At 45.4% G+C, this 25,586-nt stretch overlaps 3 protein-coding genes across 6 annotated transcripts; 1 reads left to right on the top strand and 2 right to left on the bottom strand.

Moving 5' to 3' along the window:
• Positions 1–847: 847 nt before the first annotated feature.
• LOC136315456 (histone H2A type 1-H) lies at positions 848–21,125 on the bottom strand. 3 transcript variants are annotated; one of them, XM_066247081.1, is made up of 4 exons: positions 19,944–21,125; positions 18,867–19,059; positions 18,106–18,252; positions 848–2,243 (listed from the first exon to the last, which is right to left on the bottom strand). In XM_066247081.1, exon 1 carries the CDS (start codon positions 20,951–20,953, stop codon positions 20,567–20,569), a length of 387 nt encoding a protein of 128 aa, XP_066103178.1. In that variant the 5' UTR covers positions 20,954–21,125; the 3' UTR covers positions 848–2,243; positions 18,106–18,252; positions 18,867–19,059; positions 19,944–20,566. The 3 variants fall into 3 exon arrangements, with proteins under 3 accessions (XP_066103178.1, XP_066103180.1, XP_066103177.1); XM_066247083.1 differs by lacking the exon at positions 18,106–18,252 and adding an exon at positions 4,701–4,822; XM_066247080.1 differs by lacking the exons at positions 18,106–18,252; positions 18,867–19,059 and having other exon boundaries at positions 861–2,243.
• Positions 21,126–21,261: 136 nt separating this feature from the next.
• LOC136315460 (histone H2B type 1-K) lies at positions 21,262–23,440 on the top strand. 2 transcript variants are annotated; one of them, XM_066247087.1, is made up of 2 exons: positions 21,262–21,772; positions 23,333–23,440. In XM_066247087.1, the coding sequence occupies exon 1, from the start codon at positions 21,277–21,279 to the stop codon at positions 21,655–21,657; it is 381 nt and encodes a 126-aa protein (XP_066103184.1). In that variant the 5' UTR covers positions 21,262–21,276; the 3' UTR covers positions 21,658–21,772; positions 23,333–23,440. The 2 variants fall into 2 exon arrangements, with proteins under 2 accessions (XP_066103184.1, XP_066103183.1); XM_066247086.1 differs by having other exon boundaries at positions 23,267–23,389.
• A 79-nt stretch (positions 23,441–23,519) lies between these two features.
• On the bottom strand, positions 23,520–24,413 carry H4C9 (H4 clustered histone 9). Its single transcript, XM_066247092.1, has one exon. The coding sequence runs from the start codon at positions 23,832–23,834 to the stop codon at positions 23,523–23,525; it is 312 nt and encodes a 103-aa protein (XP_066103189.1). The 5' UTR covers positions 23,835–24,413; the 3' UTR covers positions 23,520–23,522.
• Between the last annotated feature and the right edge of the window lie 1,173 nt (positions 24,414–25,586).

Here is a 25,586-nt window from a genome sequence, read left to right as displayed (position 1 = left end):
TGGCTGCTCTTTCCTGGGCAGTCCACACCCCGTGACAGCAAAGTGGGGATACAAGGGTTATTTTGGGCCGATGTGGGGGTCACCTCTGACAATACAGAATCCAGAGCGCCCCATGTGTGCCTGGCTTGTCTTTGTTCAACACTCTCAGCCTTCACAGACTTTGGTCCCTGATAAACATCCACCAGCTTAAACTCCATCTCAGTATCTGCTTCCAACAGAAAGCAACCTGCATCAACACATCACCATGATTGGGCGGGGTGGGGGTGGGGATCCTTTGCGTGTTATCATTTTGCTCAATAGGCTTTCTACAAAGACAAGTGGCACATACATGTATCTATGTGCAGTGAATTACAAAGCATTTCCTCTCAAATCTTTTGGTTTTTAAATCACATACTAAAGGTAATACTACTATTTTTATGGTCTTTTTTTAAAATGTGGATTGCATTCTATAGCTTTTTCTATAGCTAATTTGAATCGTCAAATTTATTTCAGTGATCGGGATTGTTTTTAATTGCTCGTGCAAGTTCATTTACTCACCCTACAAAGTCCTATGTTTATGGTCCTATTCTACACTCACCCACCTATTATTTCATAGCCTCATGGGCTGTTCCCAAGAGATACCAAACACATTTTGTCTTCAGCTTTTGCCTTTTCAATCTCTATTTACTCTTCCCTTAATACCTATTGGTCTAATTTGTTTTCAATTTATGTAGGTCTCTGATCAGGTAACACCTTTAATTAAAGACCTTATCTCCACTTACTCCCTATTAACAATAGCCCCATTATGCTTTATAGTTTAATTCCTCTTTTTTTTTTATGGGATATATATCACTCACTGGACAGCACACATTTACATACTTATGGGTCCCTCACTTTGGTGTGCATTGGAGACAGTTTTCTAAGTTGTATTCACTGTTGCATCCTGAGCTGCTGTGAACTCAGGGAACACGTGTTCCAAAGAAACAGGACCAACCACGAATTTACAAATATGGGATTCAGTACCTGTAAGGTATTTTCTGCAGAGGAAGAAAGAAGGACGTGGACATGCAAAAGCTTTATTTAGAGTGCTCCCAGGCGAGGTTCACTGGTCCACCAGACAGGGCCCAGGGAAGTCACGCAGCTTTTCCCGCCCGTGTGTGTGTGTGTGTTTGTATGTGTGTGTGTGTGTGTGTGTGTGTGTAATTTATAGCGTTAGTAGGGTGGTGGTGGGGCGATAGGTTGTGGCGAAATTTCATTGGTTGACAGACAGTTGTTTTTTCAAAGCGTTTCTGGGCCATTTCTTTTGGCGCTCAGTGGAAAACCCCCAGGTCCAGTGGAAAGTCCCCGGACCTGGTTCTACAAGTGACTTTCCCCCATTGCCAAAAGACCTCACATTTCAACCGTTTGTGTTAGATAGGGGCGCCGCTATTCATCTGGCTACTTCCTGCTGACCAGGGGCCTCATGGGGGAGGGAGGTCAGAAGGTGGTGGCAAATTCCCTGTGGGAAGGACGGAGTAACAGGAGGATCTGTGGGGCCCAACTTTTTAGTGAGCCGGAGATGGGTGGGGCCCAGTGGTTCCGACTGCCAGCGGTCCTGTACGGGGGCAAGCTTGAGGTGGGAAACATGGTACCAAGGTGTTTGCCCTAAGAGCTCAGCTGCGGTAGGAGTAGTCAATATTACCGTATGGGGTCCCGTCCACCTGGGCTGTAGGGAGCTGGGCTGGAGCTCCCTCAGAAGAACTCTGTCCCCTGGTTGGAGGGGGACCGCTGGATGAGCTTCACTTGGACCCCCTATGGGAGGAAAAGTCCAGTCCATGTGTTCCCTAAGAAGATGGCAGAGTAAAGACAGAAGGGGGAGGTATGTGGCAAGAGGAGGGGGGTTGACAGGGAAGTTGTGATTGATTAGAAATGGTCTACTGTAAACCAGCTCAAAGGGGCTGAGTCCAGTGGGGTTTCGCAGGGTTGCTCTGTTTCTGGTGAGTGCCAGGCGGAGGAGGTCTCAATGGAGAGTTTAGTTAGTTGACCCTTCAGGATGCCATGGGTCCTCTCCACCTTACCCGACGACTGAGGGTGACAGGGTATGTGGAGTCTCCAGGTGATGATGAGAGAGATGGCGACCTGCTGGACTATTGGGGCAGTGAAGGCCGGGCCGTTGTCTGACTGGATGGTAGTCGGCAGTCCAAACTGCGGGATGATACATGCAACAAGGATGGGAGCAACGGTGCTTGCCAATTCTTGAAAGGTGGGAAAGGCTTCTATCCACCCTGAAAAGGTATTAACAAAAGTTAGGAGATAGCGGAGTATTTTGTGTGGGGGCATGTGAGTGAAGTCGATTTGCCAATCTTAGCCCAGTAAGTGCCCCCTCAGCTGATGAGTGGGGAAGCGGGGGCGGAGTCCCCCCTGTGTAGAGGCTTTGGAACAGACAGTACATGCTATGTGTACCTTTTCAATAGTCTGCTGGAGGCCTGGGAAGAAAAAGAGTGGTGGCAAGAACCAATAGAGCCTGACCAGGTAGTGGCTCAGTGGATAGTGTCAGACTGGGATGCGGAAGACCCAGGTTTGAGACCCCCAAGGTCGCCAGCTTGAGTGTGGGATCATCTGGTTTGAGCAAAGCTCACCAGCTTGAACCCAAGGTCGCTGGCTTGAGCAAGGGGTTACTCAGTCTGCTCAAGGCCCATGGTCAAGGCACATATGAGAAAGCAATCAATGAACAACTAAGGTGTCACAATGAAAAACTAATGATTGATGCTTCTCATCTCTCTCCATTCCTGTCTGTCTGTCCCTGTCTATCCCTCTCTCTGTCTCTGTAAAAAAAAAAAAGAAAAAAACCCCCAATAGAGCTTTTGTCCCTATGTGTAAGGAACAGTGGATATCAGAAAGGAGAGTTTCAGCCTGTCCTTTTGATGAGGCAGTTCTATCTCCCAGAAATATCCATCCCTGGTTGCACACGTCCCCACCCTTTCTGAGGAGAGCCTGTTCTTCCTCAGGAGTGTAGGAAGGTATCAAGGAGGTGGAGAGAAACATGAGAGGAGAGCGGCAGGCTCCCAGGGTCAAGTTTCAAGCCGCCACATCAGCCTGAGCATTTCCCAAGGCCACCGGGTCCTGAGAGGTTTGATGGCCCCTACAATGTACCACGGCCACCTCAGTGGGTAGCTGTAATGCCTGCAAAAGTTTAGAAATGAGGGTAGCATTGATTATGGGGGAGCCCTCAGTAGTGAGGAAGCCCCTTTCCTTCTATAGGGCAGAGTGGCTGTAGGTGATAAAAAAGCATATTTAGAGTCAGTATATATGGTTATGCGTTTTCCCTGGGCCAGAGTGAGTGCCCGCGTGAGAGCAATCAGCTCTGCTTTCTGGGAGGTGGTGCCCTCTGGCAGCTGTTGGGCTTCTAGGGTGGAGGAGGTGGTGACCACCGCATAGGCTGCCCGTTGTTGTCCGTTGGGTCCCTGTACAGAGCTTCCATTTACAAAGAGTATTAGATCTGGATCTTTTAAAGAAGAATCTGATAATCCATCTCGGGGTCTGTTGAGGGAATCTATTAGCTCTGTACAGGAGTAGGTGGGTTTCGGAAGTGTCACGGAGCTGGCAGTAGAGTGGCTCGGTTGAGTCAGGGAGAGGGCAAAAGAGTGACTGAAGGGTTTTCAAAGAACAGGAGGTGAAACTCTTGTAGGCGGAAAGGACCCAATAGAGAAAGAGATTTGTGTGAAAGGAGGTCAGTGAGCCTGTGGGAGGAGAAGACAGTGATGGGTTGGGAGAGGGTGAGTTTAGTAGCCTCCTTGGTGAGTTCAGCTGCTGTGCCCAGTGCCCGGAAGTAGGGCTGCCAGCCTTTGATGGTGGTGTCTAATTGTTTAGAGAGATATGCCACGGGGAAGTATGTAGGTCCCACAGGTTGAGTCAGTACTCCAATTGTATTACCGTGCTTTTCATCAGTGAAAAGGTAGAAGGGGTGTCTGGGGTCAGGTAAAGCAAGAGGGGGAGAGGAGATGAGGGCATCTCGAAGGGTAAAGAAAGCCCTTTTAACGACATTGGGGGATGTGAGAGGTCCTGTGAGAGTATCTTTTGCAGCTTTGTAGAGGGGTTTGGCTAAGAGAGAAAAATTGGGAATTCAGTGTCTAAAGAAGCCTATCAGACTGAGGAAAGAAAGAATCTGATCAGTGGTGGTAGGTGGTTGGAGACTGTGGAGGGTCTGAGTTTGATCTAGGGTGAGACCTTGAGTGGTGGGGGTTAAGGCGATGCCCAGATAGATTACAGACTGAGAGTGAGGTTGAGCCTTTGTAGAGGAGACACGATACCTCTTTTGCTGCGAACCAGCACGGCTAGTAACTCTGGGTCCCGAGGGAGAACAGTGCGGAATTAAGAAAATAGACCCACCGAGAAGAGAACATGGGATCAGGAGGCCTCTTCAATGCTGATGGCAATATCTGAGAGCCCATAGCCCCAGTTTGCTTTATTATATAGCCATATGCAAATAAGGAAGTCTTTGATACAAAGTCACACATCTGAGGCAAAAAACAGGAACTCTCTTAAGGCATAAACAGGAATCCCCCCACCATACATAAGTGAAATCAACTAACATTTGAACAAACAAAGGGTGAGAGGAAGGGCATGTAAATTGCTTCCAGCAACTTAAGCAAGCAAGTGAAGTGGGTGCAAATACTCAGCATCACAGCCAACATGGAGGTGGAGGGGAGAGAACTTAGCCTTTTGCTAAGCCTCAAACTTACAAAGGCTTTTTGCCACTTGTTGTCTACCACATATCCTCCTTTTCTTTTTTATTTTTAATTTGTGTGCTGAGATTTGCACTCATCTGATTTCCCAGTTTTCCAGATTCTAATTCGAAGGCAGACTGGAAAAAGTACAGAATAAACACAAAATTAGTATAGCTAATGCTAACGGATATCCAAACAAGTATTCTAATACATTAAAGGGATTAAAGCCTTTTATATTATCAAGCAAATTTTTAGCCAATACAGCAGGATCTATACTAGAGTCTTTGCTGTTTTAAATGTCCTTAATATGTTAATGTAATCTCACCAAGTCCATGCTGGCACCATCACCATTCCACATCCCTGCAGATGCAACCCAACCCCACTTCAGTCCCATTGAGAGCCGTCACAAGGAGCAGGAGTCCAGGAAATACATCAGGAAAAGTCCAGGAGTCCAGCAACACATCCAGGAAAAGTCCACATGGCACTGGAATTGTCACATTTCTACACTTTGCAGCTAGCTAGCATCCAAGTCCCAATGACCACTGCTTCTAGCTGGTAATGACTCAGGTAGACTGGAAAAAGCCATCTACAGGCATGTGTGGAGACAGAGCTTCTGTTTTCTTTAAAATGGAGAGATGAACCCAGGGTGCTTTTCCCTGGAGCTCTGCAACCATGACGTGGTGAAGAGAACATTGGGATACACTATGCTGGGTGTCAGAGGTAAATTTGTCTAAATTAGGAGCAGGTCCCAGCCTAAAATAGGCATGGGACATTAAGGCAAGAGGAATAAAGGAGATAAACTAAGCAGCAGAAAATAGGACTATCAACACCCACAACAGAGATCTTTGAGGGATGAATAAAACCCTGAATATTCAGGCAAGACATAGTAAGTATCCCTTGTGTCCGTAAGAAATGAGATCAGTTTACCTGCTACTTGGAAGAAATACCCTAGGCTTGTCCACAGTGACGTGAGATGGGGCTGACAGCCCTGGGCACCTTTAGCCTTCAGTGGCAAGTCCCAGCAGGTTAGTCAAGGTTAGGTCACAGGTGGCTGGAGGAGGGCTAGAAGAGACTGAACCCTCCCTTAGAGGAGCAAGGGGGCAGCTTACCTTCCAATGCCCCTTTTTCCCCACAGCAAAGGCATGTCCCTCGTGGGGGCCAAGAAGCCTGGCAGGCTTTAGCTCAATGACTTTCCTTTCCACTATTGAAGCAGGGCCCAGATGGAGTCCTGTGAGGCTCCTTTGGGGCATTGGAGCCTTTAAGGGCATATGCCAAGAGCTGGTATTTTACCTGATCTCTTTTGGGCTTTGTCTGCCTCTTGGTCATTATAGACCTTAAAAGCCATGCTCAAAAGATCTTGCTGAGGGGTTTGAGTGTCCTTATCAGCCTATATAAACTTTTTCTGTATATCTGGAGCTATTTGGAAAAAGACAAAACAGCATTATTAGCTGGATCAAATAAAAGAGGATAGAAGTTTGCAGGAGAAAAGAAGTTTGGTGTCTCCTGTACATCAGCATTCAAAAGAAATTTTTTTAAAGTAAAAAGCATGATAAGGTAGATTTGCAGGAGTTCCAGGATATGACTCCCCCTTTTATATTTTTTTAAATTGACCTTAAATATTTGCTGGGTACACTTTAATAATACAGGTACCCTGACTTTAAAGGTTGTAAGAAATACCTGTAATTTGAAAGGTTTGACAAAATATGGTAAATGCTTTTTCTACATATGCATGAGCATTGTCGGTTTTAATCTGTTTAGGAAGTCCAGTAATAGAAAATGCATACAGACAATGAGCTATAACATGCTTAGCAGTCTCTCCTATTCTGGCAGAGGCTACTATAAATCCAGAATAAGTATCCACTGTAACATGTTCAAAGGACTGTTTGCCAAATGAAGGTATATGAGTAACATCCATTTGCCAAAATTGTCCTGGTAGGAGTCCTCGAGGGTTAACTCCAAACAAAAGGACAGATTGTAGTATAGGACACCTCGAACAGGATTTAACAATCTGCCATGCTGCTTCCTGAGAAAGTTGAAACTGTTTACGTAGGGCTACAGCGTTCTGGTGATGGATAGTATGAGATTGGATTGCTTGATCTGTCATGGTTGCTCCAATAATTTTCTTTTGGGTAGCCTTGATCAACAAGGGCATTCCCTTGAGATAAAGCTCCAGGGAGCATGGCGTGAGCTCGAATATGTCCTATAAAACATGGAGCTCTATGTTGATGTACAAGTATTTGAAGAAGGAGAAACTGCTGAAATAGTTCTTCATCAGCAGTTGTCCCTAAGACAATAGTCTCTATAGTGGAAACAACCATAAGTAAATATTTGCTGTCCGTATACACATTAAAGGAGGAACATGGCAAATGCTGAAAAGCCATGATAATTGCATGTAATTTTACTCTTTGAGTTGATTTCAAGGTGACTGTTTCAGTATAAACTTATCCATTGATTATTAAGCCTACTATTCCTGAGCTGGACCCATTAGTAAAGACTGTAGGTGCTTCAGGAATGGGCTCATTGACAATTGTCTTAGAAAAGACAAATGTAGTAATTAATGAAAATTGAAGTATTTTATCAGCTGGGTAGTGAGAATCAATTTGGCCTGTAAAATTTGCAGAAAGCAATTTGCCATTTAGTGGAAGTTTCCCAGAGCCATTGTTGTTGATCCTTTGAACAAGGAACAATAATTTGAGGCTCAAAACCTGTAAGAGTTGCCTACACCCCTTGATAATCAAGGAGGCGACAAGATCAAAATATGGAGATAAAACTTAGGAGTAACAGCTAAATGAATCCATTCAATTGCACCTGAAGCTTGCCACAATAGTCCCGTTGGAGTGTAACTCAAGGGACAAATTAGTAAGGCAATTGATTCTTCAGGATTTATGCATGTTAGTTGTGCTTGTTGCAAGGCTTTTTCTACAAGTTTTAAAGCTTGCTGTCCCGCAGCTGTAAGTAGCCAAGGAGAGGCTGGTTCAGCTGAACCTTTAAGAATATGAAAAGTGGCTTCAGTTCCCCAGTAGTTAATTTCAAGGAAGGTCTAAGCCAATTAATATCTCCTAATAATTTCTGGAAATCGTTTAAAGTTTGCAAATGATCTGTCCTGATTTCTAATTTTTGTGGACGAATTTGTTGTCCCTCAATAATTTGGCCTAAATAAGAGAAAGGTAAAGATTGCTGTACCTTTTCAGGAGCTATATAAAGTCCTGATTTTTTTCAAAGAATATTCTAGTTGTTGCAAAATGGTCAACACAGTGTCTTTAGCTGGATGAGCAATAAGAATATCATTCATATAATGAATTATGTATGCCTTAGGGTGCTGCCTTCATACTGGAGAGATAGTTTGAACAACATATTTTTGGCACAAGGTAGGACTGTTAGCCATACCTTGAGGCAAAACTCTCTACTGGTATCGCTCCATTAGAGCCTGGAAATTAAGTGAAGGAACACTGAATGCAGAGCACTTGCAATCACGAGGGCTTAAAGGAATAGTAAAAAAGCAATCCTTCAAATCAATAATTAAAGGTGAAAATTCCATGGAATGGCAGTAGGAGAAGGAAGTCCTAGCTGGAGAGGACCCATAATTTCCAGTCTTATTTATTGCTCTCAAATCTTGTAATAGCCTCGTTTTCTGATTTATTTTTAATAACAAATATAGGCATATTCCATGGGCTATTAGAAGGTTTAATGTGCCCAAGCTGTAACAGCTCTTGCACCAATCAAGTAGCTGCCTTAAGTTTCTCCTGAGAAAGGGTTCATTGGTCTACTAATACAGGATTATCTGATTTCCAAGTAATTGGGTCTGCACAATGCATTTTTGGGGTAGCAGGAGCTACCAAGGCCCTTATGCTAAATTTTGATATCCTAATCCACACCTTCTGGTATTGATTCCACTTCTATGAGGGTGAGAATTCCACACTGTTCTTTTCTCTAGTCCCTTAGTGGGCAAAAAACCCTGATCAAGAATTTGAGTACTGACTAAACCATTAGGACTGACAAGCAATGCTCCCATATTTTTCAAAACATCTCTACCCCACAAATTAACTGGCAATCCAGGGAGCACATAAGGCTAAAAAAGTCCAGAATGACCTTCTTTATCTTCCCATTGTAAAAAACTAGAGCTTTGTTGAGGGGATTTACTCTGCCCTATACCTTGTAATTCTGTGGCTGCTACATGAGTGGGCCAGGAAGGAGGCCAATGTAGCTTAGCAATAACAGATACATCAGCTCCAGTATCTAAAAGTCCTTTAAATTTACACCCTTGTATTGTTAGTTCCATTTCAAGGCGTTCCTGATCTACTTTTTGAATCCAATAGGCAGCATCAGTAGAGCTAAATCCTTGATTCTCTTGGGGTCCTTTTGCAGGGTTTGGCCTGAGAAGCAGAATTAGCATTCTTATACTATTCTTCTAACTGCCTGAAGCAGCTTGAGACAAATTCTTGAAATGACTTATTAGGGCCCTGCTTAATTTTGCTCAATTCCTTTGTTTTACCTACCCGAGTATAGCCTTACACATAAGATAATTTATGCACAAAAACACAAGTATAACATATAACTTTGATTAATCCTAAGACTTGAATTGCTATTTGGCTCCTAACTCTGAACACATCTCACAATGCACTAACCAAATTAGTAAGTCTTAAGGATCTACATTCTATTCTATTTAAATTTAAATGAGCACTCCTTACGAGTTCTAAAATCATTTTATTTTTTTCAATATTAGAGCCGGCATTTCCAATTTTTGCATGTAAGAACTTAATTCAGGCCTTAAAAACAGACAACATTTACAAAGACTAAACAGAAACAAGAATTAGATGAACCAGACAAACCAGAGAGAAACACGGGATTTCAGAGCACTACCAGATTAGAAAGATACCTGCCTGATTTTAGTCAGGGCATTTTCTGACAGAGGGACTGAAGGATGGGACTAAACAAAATCTCCCGAGAAAATTTGCTCTCGGCAGTTGCATGAGAAATTTTGTAGTCAAATCCACCAGGGATCCCCTGCCTAAATTTCCAGGCAAAGAATAGGAAAGAAACAAAATAATAGTTCAGAGGATTGTTGCTAACACATTCAAGAAAATCAGACAATAACAGGAAAAGCTATAACTTTAATAGCTGAGTCTCCTAACCATTCTCAAATTCTATAGTTGCTGTAACTGGCGGCTCAGGCAGACTATGTCAAGACTTCTCTTCTACCTCAATTTTAGCTGAGTGGCAGACCAAGCACCTGGAGAGAACTAGGAGCAGCCACACTGTCCCACGTTCCTTAGCCCCAAGCTGCAAAGTACAGGACCACCTGCCATAGTCTCCTCACACCACTGCTTTCTCAGAACTTTACCTGCTTGCTCCCCTGTAGCAGAACTAACCATTCTCTCCTTCAGGAACCAGGGGCATACATCTTGAATATATTGTAAAAAGCATTCTAGCTGCATAACTCTTCTTACAAAAAGGTCCCCTACTTTTGACCCTAATTGTCACATAGTTTATTACTCTTAACTATACATTCCTCAAAAACTTTCTTTACTCACTGTGCACACTTGGCGAATTCCGTCACCTGCCTTTAGTTTAGTTTTTTTCGTGTTCGAGCCCCATGTTGGGTGCCACTTGCTGCAGACCAGCATGGCTAGTAACTCTGGGTCCCAAACGGTGCGGAATTAAAAAAAATAGATTCACTGAGAAAAGATGAGATTGGAAGGCCTCTTCAATGCTGATGGCAGTATCTGAGTGCCTATAGCCCCCAGTTTGCCTTATTATATAGCCATATGCAAATGAGTAAGTCTTTGATACAAAGCCACACATCTGAGGCAAAAGCAGAAACTCTCTTAAGGCACAAACAGAAATCCCCCCACCATTGCCACAGACCAGCGTGGCTCCAAATAACGGTACGGAATTAAGGAAACACACTTATCAAAACAAAAACGATGGGACCGGGAGGACTCTTCAAAAATGCCTGGCAGTATCCGAGTGCCCAGTTCTCTTTATTATATACCCATATGCAAATCAAGGACCCTGATAAAAAGTTGCACATCCAAGGCTAAGACAGGAACTCTCCCAAGGCAAAAACAGGATGTATTAGTGAAATCTACCAACATCTGAAACAAACAAAGAGTCAGAGGAAGAGCATGTATATTGCTTCCAGCAACCCAAGGAAGCAAGTAGAGTGGGTACAAATACTCAGCATCACAGCCAAATATGGAGATGGAGGGGGGAGAACTTAGCCTTTTGCTAAGCCTTGAATCTAAAATGGCTTTTTGCCATTTATGGTCCACAACATATCCCCCTTTTCTTTTTTATTTTAATTTGTGTGCTGAGATTTGCACTCATCTGATTTCCTAGTTTCCCAGATTCTAATTTGGAGGCAGATTTAAAAAATACAGAACAAACACAAAATTAGTATAGTCAATGCTAACAGATACCCAAACAAACATTCTAATACATTACAGTGATTCAAGCCTTTACGCAAACTCTTGGCCAATACAACAATCCATAAAAGAGTAGTGTCCTTAACATGTTCACCAAGTCCAAGTTGGCACCAACACCATTCCAAATTTCCGCAAATGCAACCCAATCCCAGTTCAGTCCATCAAAAGCTGTCACAGGAGCAGGAGTCCAGGAAACACATCCAGGAGAAGTCCACATGGCACTGGAATTGCTGTCACACTTCTACACTCTGCAGCTAGCATCAAAGTCCCAATGACTGCTGCTTCTAGCTGGTAATGATTCAGGTAGACTGGAAAAGCCATCCGCAGCACACATGAAGAGCTTCCGTTTTCTCTAAACTGGAAAGATGAACCCAGGGGGCCTTATACTGGAGCTCTACAGCCATGGGGTGGTGAGGAGAAGCTTGGGATGCACTAAGCTGGGTGGCAGAGGTAAATTCGTAATAGAAGTTGGCAAAAAGGAGAAAGAGAGCTCTAAATTAGGAGTAGGTCCTAGCCTAAAATATGGGTAGGGCATTGAGGCAGGAGGAATAAAGGAAACACTATATATTAAACAAAGCAGCAGAAAATAGGACTATCAACACCCACAACAGAGATCTTCGAGGGAAGAATAAAAAACCTGAATATTCAGGCAAGACATAGTTAAGTGGCCCTTGTGTAAATGAGATCAGTTTACCTGCTACTTGGAAGAAAGACCCTAGGCTCATCCACAGTGTCGTAGATGGGGCCGACGGCCCTGGGCACCTTCAGTCTTCAGTGGCAAATACCAGCATTCTGGGCAAGGTTGGGTCACAAGTGGCTGGAGCAGGGCTGGAAGAGACTGAACCCTCCCTTAGAGGAGCGAGGGGGCAGCTTACCTTCCAGTGTCCCTTTTCCTTACAGCAAAGGCATGTAAGCCGGGCAGGTTTTGGCTTATATGACCATTTTTTCCACTATTGAAGCAGGGCCCTGATGGAGTCCTATGAGGCCCCGTTGGGGCATTGGAGCCTTTTGAGGGTGTATCCCAAGAGCTAGTATTTCACCTGATCTCTTTTGGGCTTTTTCTGCCTCTTGGTACCTTAAAAGCCATGCTCAGAAGATCTCGCTAAGGGGTTTGAGGATCCCCATCTGCCTATATAAACCTTTTCTGTTTATCTGGAGCTATATGGAAAAAGACAAAACAGTGTTATTAGCTGGATCAAATAAAAGAGGGTAGAAGTTTGCAGGAGAAAAGGATTTGGCGCTTCCTGTTCATCAACAGTCAAAAGAAATTTTTTTAAAGATAAGGTAGATTTGCAGGAATTCCAGGATATGACTCTCCCTTTTATATATTTTTTAAAATTGACCTTAAATATTTGCTGGGTACACTTTAATAATACCTTGACTTTAAAGATTGTAAGAAATACCCATAATGCAAAAGGTTTGACAAAATACAGTAAATGCTTTTGCTACATATGCAGGAACATTGTCAGTTTTAATCACATCAAGAAGTCCAATAATAGAAAATGCATACAATGAGCTATATAACATGCTTAGCAGCCTCTCCTGTTCTGGCAGAGGCTACCATAAATCCAGAATAAGTATCCACTGTAACGTGGACAATGGACTGTTTGCCAAATGAAGGTATATGAGTAACATCCATTTGCCAAATTGTCCTGGTAGGAGTTTTTGAGGGTTAACTCCAAATGAAGGAACAGATTGTAGTATAGGACACCTTGGACAGGATTTAACAATCTACTGTGCTGCTTCCCAAGAAACTTGAAACTATTTATGTAGGGCTGCAGCGTTCTGGTGATGAATAGTATAAGACTGAATTGCTTGATCTGTCATGGTTGCTCCAATTATTTTCTTTTGGGTAGTTTGACCAACAAGGGCATTCCCTTGTGCTAAAAGCTCCAGGGAGCATAGAGTGAGCTCGAGTATGTCCTATAAAACATGGAGCTCTCTGTTGATGTACAAGTCTTTGAAGAAGGGAGAAATTGCTGAAATAGTTCATCAGCAGTTGTCCCTAAGATAGCAGTCTCTATAGTGGAAACAACCATAAGTAAATAGTGAGAATCAATTTGGCCTGTAAAATTTGCAAAAGCAATTTGCCATTTAGTGGAAGTTTCCCAGAGCCATTGTTGTTGATCCTTTGAAAAAGGGACAACAATAATTTGAGGCTCAAAACCTGTAAGAGTTGCCTACATTCCTTGATAATCAAGGAGGTGACAAGATCAAGATATGAAGATAAAACTTTTTTAGAAGTAACAGCCAAATGAGTCTATTCAGTAGGACCTGAAGCTTGCCACAATAGTCCCGTTGGAGTGTAACTTGAGGGACAAATTAGTAAGGCAATTGATTCTTCAGGATTTATGCATTTTAGTTGTGCTTGTTGCAAGGCTTTTTTTTTTTTTTTTTTACAAGCTTAAAGCTTGTTGTCCCGCAGGTGTAAGTAGCCGAGGAGAAGCTGGTTCAGCTGAGCCTCTAAGAATATAAAAGAGTGGTTTCAGTTCCCCGGTAGTTAATTTCAAGGAAGGTCTAAGCCAATTAATGTCTCATAACAGTTTTTGGAAATCATTTAAAGTTTGCAAATGATCTGTCCTGATTTCTATTTTCTGTGGATGAATTTGTTGTCCCTCAATAATTTGGCCTAAATAAGAGAAAGGTAAAGATTGCTGTACCTTTTCAGGAGCTATATAAAGTCCTAATTCTTTCAGAGAATATTCTAATTGTTGCAAAATGGTCAACAGTGTCTTTAGCTGAATGAGTAATAAGAATATTATCCATATAATGAATTATGTACATCTTAGGGTGCTGCCTTCATACTGGAGAGATAGTTTGAGAAATGTATTTTTGGCACAAGGTAGGACTGTTAGCCATACCTTGAGGAAAACTCTCCACTGGTATTGCTCCACGGGAGCCTGGAAATTAAGTGAAGGAACACAGAATGCAAAACACTTGCAATCATGCGGGCTTAAAGGAATAGTAAAAAAGCAATCCTTCAAATCAATAATTACAAGGTGAAAATTCCATGGAATGGCAGTAGGAGAAGGAAGTCCTAGCTGGAGAGGACCCATAATTTCCATAGTCTTATTTATTGCTCTCAAATCTTGTAATAGCCTCCAGTTTCCTAATTTCTTTTTAATGACAAATATAGGTGTATTCTATGGACTATTAGATGGTTTAATGTGCCCAAGCTGTAATAGCTCTTGTACCAATTGAGCAGCTGCCCTAAGTTTCTCCTGAGAAAGGGGCCATTGGTCTACCCATACAGGATTATCTGATTTCCAAGTACATACAATGCATTATTGGGGTAGCAGGAGCTACCAAGGCCCCTATGCTAAACTTTGATATCCTAATCCACCTTCTGGTATTAGGTGCCACTTCTATGGGGGTGAGAATTCCCCGCTGTTATTTCCCTAGTCCCTTAGTGGGCAAAAATTCCTGATCAAGCATTTGAGTGCTGACTAAATTATTAGGACTGACAAGCAATGCCCCCATATTTTTCAAAACATCTCTACCCCACAAATTAACTGGCAATCCAGGGAGCACATGAGGCTGAAAAAATCCAGAATGACCTTCTTTATCTTCCCATTGTAAAAAACTAGAACTTTGTTGAGGGGATTTACTCTGCCCTATACGTTGTAATTCTGTGGCTGCTGTATGAGTGGGCCAGGAAGGAGGCCAATGTAACTTTGCAACAACAGATACATCAGCTCCAGTATCTAAAAGTCCTTTAAATTTATGTCCTCTTATTGTTAGTTCCATTTCAGGGTGTTCCTGAACTATTTTTTTTTTTTTATTTAATTGGCAAAATCAGAGGAGCCAAATCACCAATTTTCTTGGAGCCCTTTTGCAGATTGTGGCCTGAGAAGCAGTATTAGCATCCTGATACTATTCTTCTAACTGCCTGAATTAGCCGTGAGACAAATTCTTGAAATGACTTATTAGGGCCCTGCTTAATTTTGCTCAATTCCTTTGTTTTGCCTGAGTATAACCTTACACATAAACATGACGATTTATGCACAAAAAACACATAACTTTGACTAATCCTAATATTTAAATTGCTATTTGGCTCCTAACTCTGAACATACCTCACAATGCACTAACCAAATCAGTAAGTCTTAAGGATCTACATTCTATTCTATTTAAATTTAAATGAGTGCTCCTTAAAGTTCTAAAAACTTTTATTTTTTCTAAATATTAGAGCCAGCATTTCCAATTTTTGCATACAAAAAACCCTCCTTAATTCAGGCCTTAAAAACAGACACATTTTAGACAACATTAAACAAAGATTAAACAGAAACAAGAATTAGATGAACCAGACAAACCAGAGAGAAACCCGAGATTTCAGAGCACATCCAGATTAGAAAGATGCCTGCCTGATATTAGTCAGGGCATTTTCTGACAGAGACTGAAGGATGTGACTAAACAAAATCTCCCTGAGAAAATTTGCTCTTGGCAGCTGCTGGGATATTTTCTATAGTCAGATCCAACACAGGTCCCCTGCCTCAATTTCTAGGCAAAGAATAAGAAAGAAACAAAATAGCTCAGAAGATTGTAGTTAAAACATTAAAGAAAATCAGACCATTACAGGAAAAGCTGTAACTTTCCTAATACCTGAGTCTCCTATCCATTCTCAAGAAAGTCCAACTTCCACAGCCAATAATTATCCCCGGAGAGACAAGCACAAGCAATCGCCTTCCAGCCATTTGGGGGAAGAGCCTTTGAACTAATAGTATCTAATAAACCAAGTGAAAAGGGGGCAGTAGGCCCATACTGAACACAAGCAAGTTTAAGCTCTTTCAGAGTTCTAAAAGGTACAGGTTTATGTTCTCGCACTAGTCTCCCTGTATCATCCTGTCTTTCTACAACAGGAAAATGGGTAAAGCCATCATTTATTGTTTCCCCTACATTTTGAGCCTGATCTATAGATTGTTGGAGAGGGGATTTCCCAGATTTTGAGCTATAGATTGTGCAATCAGCCTGATAAGGGAATGGAGGAGCAGAGGGTTGAATGTAGGAAGGAGCTGAGGGCAGCAGAGGCCCCGTGGCTAAGGCAGCCATAGCCACGAATTTTTCATCCCCCTGTCATCCTCAGACTCCAAGTTATCCTCATATTCACATCCCTCTGTTTCCAGCTCACCCTGATACTCTTCAGACAACGATTTGTCTTCATATGGAAACATTTCTACATAAAGGTCCCTTATTTTTTACCCTATCTGTCCCATAACCTTTTACTCCCGACTACACTTTCCCCCAAAACTTTTGTTACTCACTGTGCGCACTTCACTTGGGGAGTTTTGTCACCTTCCTTCAGTTTTAGTTTCCTCGTACTCAAGTCCCTGTTCGGGCGCCACTTGCCGCCGATCAGTGCGGCTCCAAATAACAGTGCGGAATTAAGGAAACACACTTATCAAAACAAAAACAATGGGACCGGGAGGACTCTTCAAAATGCCTGGCAGTATCCTGGTGCCCCATAGCCCCAGTTCTCTTTATTATATAGCCATATGCAAATCAAGGACCCTGATAAAAAGTTGCACATCGAAGGCTAAGACAGGAACTCTCCCAAGGCAAAAAACAGGATGCATTAGTGTAATCTACCAACATCTGAAACAAAGAGTCAGAGGAAGGGCATGTATATTGCTTCCAGCAACCCAAGGAAGCAAGTAGAGTGGGTACAAATACTCAGTATCATAGCCAAATATGGAGATGGAGGGGGGAGATCTTAGCCTTTTGCTAAGCCTCGAATCTAAAATGCCTTTTTGCCATTTATGGTCCACAACACACCATGCATAAGCAAAATCAACCAACATCTGAACAAACAAAGGGTGAGAGGAAGGGCATGTAAACTGCCTCCAGCAATTTAAGCAAACAAGTGAAATGGGGCTATGGGATGAGTGTAAATACTCAGCTTCATTGCCAATATGGAGGTAGAGGGGGCAGAACTTAGCCTTTTGCTAAGCCTCGAATTTACAAAGGCTTTTTGCTACTTGCAGTCTACCACACCCTTTGAAGCGAGGAAGTTGAGAAGGGTGGCAGTGTGTTCTCTGGAGGTGGAGAGTGAACGGCTGCAGAGGAGTAGGTCATCTACATATTTTAAGAGAGTACTAGTTTCGAGATTGGATGCAGTTAGATCTCGGGCCAGCGCCTGTCCAAATAGGTGTGGGCTGTCCCTAAATCCCTGGGGCAGGACGGTCCATGTAAGTTGTTGGGCTACGTTAGTGTCTGGGCATGTCCAGGTGAAGGCAAACAGAAAGTAAGAGTCAGGGTGTACAGGAATGGTAAAGAAGGCATCCTTGAGGTCTAAGACTGTAAAGTGAGTGGTGTCAGGGGGAATGTGTGAAAGTAACGAGTATGGATTAGGGACCACCAGATGGAGGGGCACAACCTCCTCGTTAATTAGGCATAAGTCTTGAATGAGGTGGTAAGCCCCTCAGGGTTTTCGAACAGGAAGGATAGGGGTGTTGCAGGGAGAGTCCATGGGGATGAGTAAGCCTTGATTTAAAAGGAGGGTAATTATGGGTTTAAGGCCCTGGCGGTGATTTGCTGAAATAGAGAATTGGGGTCTAGATGGGAATTGGGAGGGATTCTTCAAGCGGATGTGTACAGGTGGGTGGTGGGTAGCTACCACTGGGGTAGAAGTGTCCTAGATTTGAGGGTTGACAATATCTGGTGGAATAGGGGGTGTGATCAAGTTAGGGTGATCTGTGGTAGTAGGAAAGCCTTCAGCCAGGAGTGGTAGAAGTGGGAAGATGCTGTCAGCTGCATAGTGGCTCTGAGACTTTGTAGAATGTCCCAACCCAGGAGGGGTACAGGGCATGATGGCATAACTAAGTAGGAGTGCGAAAAGGGGATTCTGTCCAAACTACATGTCAGGGGTGGCGTGAGAAGGGAAAAAGAAAGGGTCCCATCTACTCCCATAACTGAGACCTGTGAGGGAACTAGAGGTCCAGAGTGTGATGGCAAAACAGAGAAGGTAGCCCCCGTGTCCACAAGAAATGAGATGGACTTACCCGCTACCTGCAGCATTACCCTGGGCTTGGCGAGGGTGATGGGGGTCTCTGAGTCCAGGCCACGTCAGTCGTCCATGAGACTGAGAAGTTCGAGCAATGGGCCCACCTGGCTGGCTTGTCCTCCGTGTGGAGAATCCTAGGAAGAGCCTGTTGCCCGAAAGGGGCAATCGCTCTGCCAGTGACCGGGCTGCATGCAGTCAGGGCAGGGCTTAGTGGGTGGTCTCGGGCAGGGACACTGCCGGGCCCAGTGACCCCCTTTACCAATTTAAAGCAAGGTCCTGGCGGGGTTCCTCTTTGCTGCCCAGACTTGGGTCGGGCACCTCCTATACCTTGCCCCTGTTGCTCTGCCCACCTCAGGGCTGCCACAAGAGCCTGGGTTTGGAGCATTACCTTCTGCTGCATGCGGGCCTGGCGAGCAGCCTCGGCCTCTTCCTCCCGACCATTAAAAACTTTAAATGCCATGTTCATCAGGTCTCGGATAGGGGTGTGGGGGCCCTCTTCTGCCTTTTATAGTTTCTTCCGAATGTCCGGGGCCGACTGGGAAATAAAGTGGATGGCTAATATAGTGGCCCCGGCATCGGAGGCAGGGTCCAAACGAGTATGGAGGACCATAGCATCAGTGAAGCGGTTCAGAAAGAGGGCCGGGTTTTCCTCAGGTCCTTGAGTGATTTCTCTCAATTTGTCATAGTTAACTACCTTTTGGGCTGTGCTCTGCATGCCAGCTATGAGACATTCAATCATTTGGTCTCGTCGCCTCCTACCTGTTTGTCCGATCTGGTAATCCCAGTTGGGATCTGTGTCGGGGACCGCCTGTACCCCAACAGGCATTTGGTCGTTTGTGAGGTGAACCTGATCGGCATGATTCCGTGCCGCTGTCCGGATTCGGTCCCGTTCATCGGGGGTAAGGGTAGAAGACATGATAACATAGAGATCATGCCAAGTGAGGTCATACGCCTGAGTGAGGTATTGGAACTCCTTGGTATAGGCGGTAGAAGAGTAGGAGCCTAAACGCTTTTCGATGGCAGACAGATCAGAGAGGGAGAAAGGCATATGAACCAGAACAATTCCTTCAGCTCCCGCCCCCTCGCGGAGAGGTGGCTTGGAGCGAGATCTGGTGTGAGCACTGACGGGGGAGCAGAGAGAGGGACTGGTATCTGCAGGCAAATGAGAAACGGGATCCAGTGATGGGAGAGGAGGACCCTGATAGGGCGGAGGGGGTTGTGCAGGAAGGGGAGAGAGTTCCTCAAGGGGGTCGGCCAAGGAGGAAGGATCAGGAGCGGAGGGTTTAGCTGAGGTTTCTCTGGCAAAAAGGACCTGTGCTGTAGAGCAGGCAGCACAGAGATTAGGATGGGAACGCAAATACCAGAAGCCCTGAATGTAAGGGATCTCTGACCATTTCCCAGTTCTCTGGCAATAGTTTTGTAAATCGGTGAGGGTGTTAAAGTCGAAAGTCCCTTCAGGAGGCCACCTGGTCTGGTTATTCAGTGGGTACTGTGGCCAGGCCACAGTGGAGAAGAAGATCAGTTTCTTCTTCTTTAGGGAGGGGTCTATGTTTGAGAGATTCCGGATAAGGCACCCAAGGGGTGTTTTTGAGTCAGGTTTAGATTCCTGTGCCCCCATGGCCGCTCTCAGCCTTGGAGTGATCCGAGATGAGAATTGGCCTCCCGCAAGTCAACCTCTGGCCACGGGACAGTCAGGCAGAGTGGGAGTGTCCAGGACGTCTCCACGGGCACACACGAACTGGGAAAAGGTAGGAGGTCCCTGACACAGCTGCGATTACGGACACCCTGTCTCGGAGTTGTAAAGAACTGAGAGGAGGCCGGAGGCAGGGGACTTACCGCACCAAGTGCCGGAGTGTGGGGGGAGGTCGGAGGTCCCGGTGGAACTCCGAAGGGGATAGGAGCGGCCCTAGCGGGCTCAAGCTCCTCCCAGGTTTCTGCACCAAATGTAAGGTATTTCCCGCTGAGGAAGAAAGGAGGTAGCCACTAACTGTGGACTAGCAAAAGCTTTATTTAGAGCACATCCCCTGCGAGGCTCACTGGTCCGCAAGACAGAGGCCAGGGAAGTCGCGCAGCTTCCCTGGGTGGGAGGGGGCGGTTATAGGGTCGGTAGGGTGGTGCTGGGTGATAGGTCGTGGTGAAATTTCATTGGCTGACAGTTATTTTCTTTTTTCAAAGCGCTTCTGGGCCGTTTCTTTTGGCGCTAAACGTAAAATATCCAGGTCCTGTGGAAAGTCCCGGGACCTGATTCTCCAAGTGACTTCCCCCCATTACCAATCGACTTCACAGTAACTTATGCTTGTTTTAAATCAATAAACCATGTTCTAATTCTTACTGGAATTAAGTTAATAGAAAGGAAATGACTGCTAATAGGAGTATGGCAGGTTGTGTGTATCAGCTTTTTCGGACAGTGTTAAGTGGCTCTGAAAAGAGCCTTTGTTTACCAGGGCTAACCTGGCTCCTCACTTGGCCTTGTGGTGGCTCTCGGTCTTCTTGGGCAGCAGCACGGCCTGGATGTTGGGCAGGACGCCGCCCTGCGCGATGGTCACTTTGCCCAGCAGCTTGTTGAGCTCCTCGTCGTTGCGGATGGCCAGCTGCAGGTGGCGCGGGATGATGCGCGTCTTCTTGTTGTCGCGGGCCGCGTTGCCCGCCAGCTCCAGAATCTCCGCCGTCAGGTACTCCAGCACCGCCGCCAGGTACACGGGCGCGCCGGCCCCGACCCGCTCGGCGTAGTTGCCCTTACGGAGCAGGCGGTGCACGCGGCCCACGGGGAACTGCAGCCCGGCCCGCGAGGACCGGGTCTTGGCCTTGGCTCGCGCCTTACCGCCCTGCTTTCCGCGTCCGGACATGGTAACTTTTTGAATTTCCCTCTAAGCTACAAAAGTGAAAGTGCAGAGGCAGTACTTTTTATTAACATTCTGCGCGCGAAAAATCAGGTATGTCATTGGTTAACATTTCAACTTCCTTTTAACCAATGAAAATGCAAGTTTGAGATTCTTGCGTTCTGATTGGGCAAAACTAATATTTTTGGCATTGCGCTGATTACTAACCAATCACACACAGGATTTTAATTCATCGCCTTATTTGCATGCGAGGTTGTATATAGATAGGACTCGTAAAGCTTTGTTCTTACAATTTCTCTGGTTTCTCGACTTCATCTGTTTTTCTGATTATGCCTGAGCCCGCCAAGTCCGCGCCCGCCCCGAAGAAGGGCTCCAAGAAGGCGGTGACCAAGGCGCAGAAGAAGGATGGCAAAAAGCGCAAGCGCAGCCGCAAGGAGAGCTACTCGGTGTACGTGTACAAGGTGCTGAAGCAGGTGCACCCCGACACCGGCATCTCGTCCAAGGCCATGGGCATCATGAACTCGTTTGTCAACGACATCTTCGAGCGCATCGCGGGCGAAGCGTCGCGCCTGGCGCATTACAACAAGCGCTCCACCATTACGTCCCGGGAGATCCAGACGGCCGTGCGCCTGCTGCTGCCCGGGGAGCTGGCCAAGCACGCCGTGTCCGAGGGCACCAAGGCCGTCACCAAGTACACCAGCGCCAAATAACTGCCTCTTGAGAGCATTTCTAATCCAAAGGCTCTTTTCAGAGCCACTCAGTTGTCAATATTAGAGTGTAGGTACACATTTCAAATATGAAACGAAGTGCTGTACAGAAGCTCTGGTAAGTACAGGTATAATTTTTCAAAACATTAAAACGTAGAACAATGCAATATATTTAAGGGTATATGCGTGTAAAGTCAGGAAAGCGTAGCAACAGCGAACACTATAATCAGGACAGTGGTTATTTTCAGGTCAGGGGAATGGAACACCCATGCCATTGAGAAAGGAAACAATTGTTTAAAGGTATTTTCATTTCCGTCGTAACAATATAAGTGGTTTCTTGAGCGCCTTTGGTGTATCATTCTATTTTAGTATCTAAAATAGTACCAGAGGGCAAATGTAGGAAAGGGTCAAAATATATTAAGTTTCTTAAGGCTGCCTCAAATGGGTTGTCATTTGTAAACAACTATAAAAGAGCTATTTTAAAGTAAAATGGAGCTGCCATGCCAGTGGAACTGCGTTGTTTCACTGGAGGGTTGTAGCGGGGTAATAACCTTTGGACTGGGCCTAGGACAACACTGTGTACTTAAGAACTGCTTGCAAAGAAAACAGGAAAGCAAATATTTTAACCACTGAACTGATGGCTACAAGGTTGAAGATTAAAAATATTTAGAATTAGAGCTACCATGCTAATTTTTCTGTACCAACAATGCCTTTCTCTTTTACATTTATGTATTTATTCCCCTTCCCTTTCTCATAAACACTCCTAGTGTTTGTTTCCTCATCCCGACACTGGACTCCTATCTGAATCAAGCTGTCCCTGATTTCAAATAAAGGCTTGTAGTTTTTCACTTTCCAAGGCCTTATTTTTTCAGTTAACAAGTAAAATGTAGAGAAAGATTCATGTTTTCCAAGACCTCCAGTAGAACTCTGCCACTTTACCTTCTGAAACGAAACCACCAACGTATTCCTTTGTTCAGACACCTTGCTCTGGTATCAGTACATTTACCAAAAGGAGATTAGTAATGGCCAGGACCATCTGGACTCCAGATCTCTGGCGCAGGGTTACTAGGCTCCAGACAGTTCCAAGGCTGAGCTGGAAGTTGGACCGTGGGAGTGGGGGGTGGGGGACGCAGGCTCAACCGTCACCTCCGACATCGTGACCGGAATACGTCCCCCCACATTTCCAGCACCAGAGTTAACCTTTTTCGATGAAAGCTTGGCCAGAAAAGGGCCTTTAGTTTTGTTACAGAGCGAGTTTGTGGTTTCAATCTGAGAACATACTTTAAAATTGATTCACAGCCGGCAGATTAGGAGACGAACCGGGAAGAGGGAGGGAGGAAGCAGAGAGCCTGTGACGGTGGGAGGGAGCTCCTCCTTCACAAATGGAAAGTGAAGATTCTCCAGATTCAGAAAGTTAAGACCCGAGTTAAAACACGGACAACCCGGTCAGTGGTACTTTACAAACTGGTTGGCCTCGGGTTTAGGGAGGGGCCGCATCTGAGAATAGAAATTAGCAAGGCCGTTACATTAAAAATCAAAACCGATTTAAGGGACACTGGCCTGGACCAAACAAATTATGAGTGAATACCTAGTATTGTTTTCATCTATCTAGTTTGGGTTTGTGATCAGCCAGCGAAACCCTTGTCCAAAAATTGAATGCGACAACCCCCTCCCACAGGACTAAGGGGTTCCTTGGCACTCCCAGAAACTGTCCGAGCAAACACAGGCTGTCCTCCACTCATCTATTGGCAGTCCCGGAATTGTCCACAAAAAGGACCAAAGCCGCGCACAGCTCTTTCCGAGGGGAAGTGGGTGGCCCTGAAAAGGGCCTTTGGTAAGACGCGATTAGAGCAATAGGAACGACTGACTCAGCCGCCGAAGCCGTAGAGAGTGCGACCCTGGCGCTTGAGCGCGTAGACCACGTCCATGGCCGTGACAGTCTTGCGCTTGGCGTGCTCCGTGTAGGTGACGGCGTCCCGGATCACGTTCTCCAGGAACACCTTGAGCACCCCGCGGGTCTCCTCGTAGATGAGCCCGGAGATGCGCTTGACGCCGCCGCGCCGGGCCAGGCGCCGGATGGCAGGCTTGGTGATGCCCTGGATGTTGTCGCGCAACACCTTGCGGTGGCGCTTGGCGCCCCCTTTGCCGAGACCCTTCCCGCCTTTGCCGCGACCAGACATTGTTAAGACACCGGAGATACGAATTGTGCCAGCGCCGTCAGCAACTCCCTCTTATAGGGAACCCTAGCGGACCAGAGTGAAAACCTCAAAGAACTGTGGCTGGAAGTCCCTCTGGGTTGTAGAAGACCTAGAAGCGGAAACCCCATTACGTGTACTAGTTTCTTTCTCCCTGCCCCCGGAAATTCTTTTGAATCCTCAACACCCGTGTTGTTTTTCTTCCTACTTTATTTAATGTGTCTCGCGCCCTATCCAAATTTTTTTAAAAAAACAAAACCTTAACATTGTAGAGAATATGTTTTAAAAAGCAATGACGAAAATTTTAGGTTTCATTTCTTTAACCCTGCCGGCATGAGTTTTGTTTCAGGGCTTGCGGCAGGTCAAAGGAATGTCCGATGTCACAATTCCGAGAAGTCTTGGATGGTTGAAACTGCTGACGGTTGGAAATGTACAAACATCCGTAATTAGTGGAAAGCACCCCTACGCCCCCTTCCTACTTCCCTAACCTAACCGTTAAAACGTGGCCTAAGACTAGCTGGGGCTGCTCTCCCTTATGAGACAGCCTGGCAGGTTTTCTTTCTAATAAAGCCTGATTCTCTAAACCTTTCGGTTGCCAGTCTTCTTTTCAGTCTAACATTTGGTGCCAAAACCTGGGATTGGGTACTGGCTGCCTGGACGATCCCCCTTTTCCCGCCAAACTTACAACCAGGGAAGCGGTGGACAGCGACAGCTCATTCTGGGCTTACTCCCGATTCTGCTTGGACATGTGATTGTGGGCTGATTGGCCGGCGCTCCAACCCTATCCCAAACCCCTGCCGACCCAGAGGCAAGGATCCCTCGGCTTATCCAGAATCCGGTAGGCTCCCTTTATTCCTCCCAATAAACCCCCTTAATTCTCACGGGCCGAGATTAGCGAGGACACTACTCCAGGTGACTTGCCCCTACAGATTACTTAACAAGTCCAGGCGCCTGGCCAAGTTGCCCTTCTCTTCTCTGGAACTGGGATCCCGGTGATGACCGACCTCCTCCCGTTCTACCTACTATGAAACAAATAGTGAAAAGAGTTTGAGGGCTCTCTTCTCTTTTCCTATTTTCAGCCCACCATGGGCTCCTCCCAATCTCTACCCTCAAAAGCTACTCCATTAGGTTGCCTCCTAAAAAATTTCATCAAACTCGATGTATGGCCAGTAGCCACGGCCACCATCACAGCCGCCTGGCCCAGTAGTCAAACCCAATGGTACCTATCACCTAGTTCAGGAATTGTGGACTATTAACGCAGCAGTATTGCCCATTACCCCAGTGGTACCAAATCCCCTACACCATTCTCCCCCCCCCCCCCCCCCATTTCTTCAAATAACACCTTCTTCACGGTCTTAGACCTTAAAGACGCCTTCTTTACCATTCCCCTTCATCCGGAATGCCAAAACCTCTTTGCCTTTACTTGAACTGACCGGATACTTGAACCCTCCCAACAACTGACCTGGAGGGTTCTCCCTCAGGGATTCAGGGATAGCCCTCATTTCTTCAGTCAGGCCTTAGCTACAGACCTTAAATCTCTTTCTCTTCCCCAAAGTACTATCTTACAATATGTAGATGATCTCCTCCTTCTTTGAGAGCCCACACTCTTATAGGGGATTATCCCACTTCAGCCACCAACCGAGCAAATAAGCTATAACAAACCTATTGTTCCCAGCTCAAAATATTAAAACCCTGCTCGGGGACCAGTCACCCTGAACACCCCCCTGCTTTCACCTG

This window comes from Saccopteryx bilineata, chromosome 11 (assembly GCF_036850765.1).
Source record: "Saccopteryx bilineata isolate mSacBil1 chromosome 11, mSacBil1_pri_phased_curated, whole genome shotgun sequence".
NCBI classification, from domain to species: domain Eukaryota; kingdom Metazoa; phylum Chordata; class Mammalia; order Chiroptera; family Emballonuridae; genus Saccopteryx; species Saccopteryx bilineata.
This window is presented reverse-complemented; position numbering and strand designations above follow the sequence as displayed.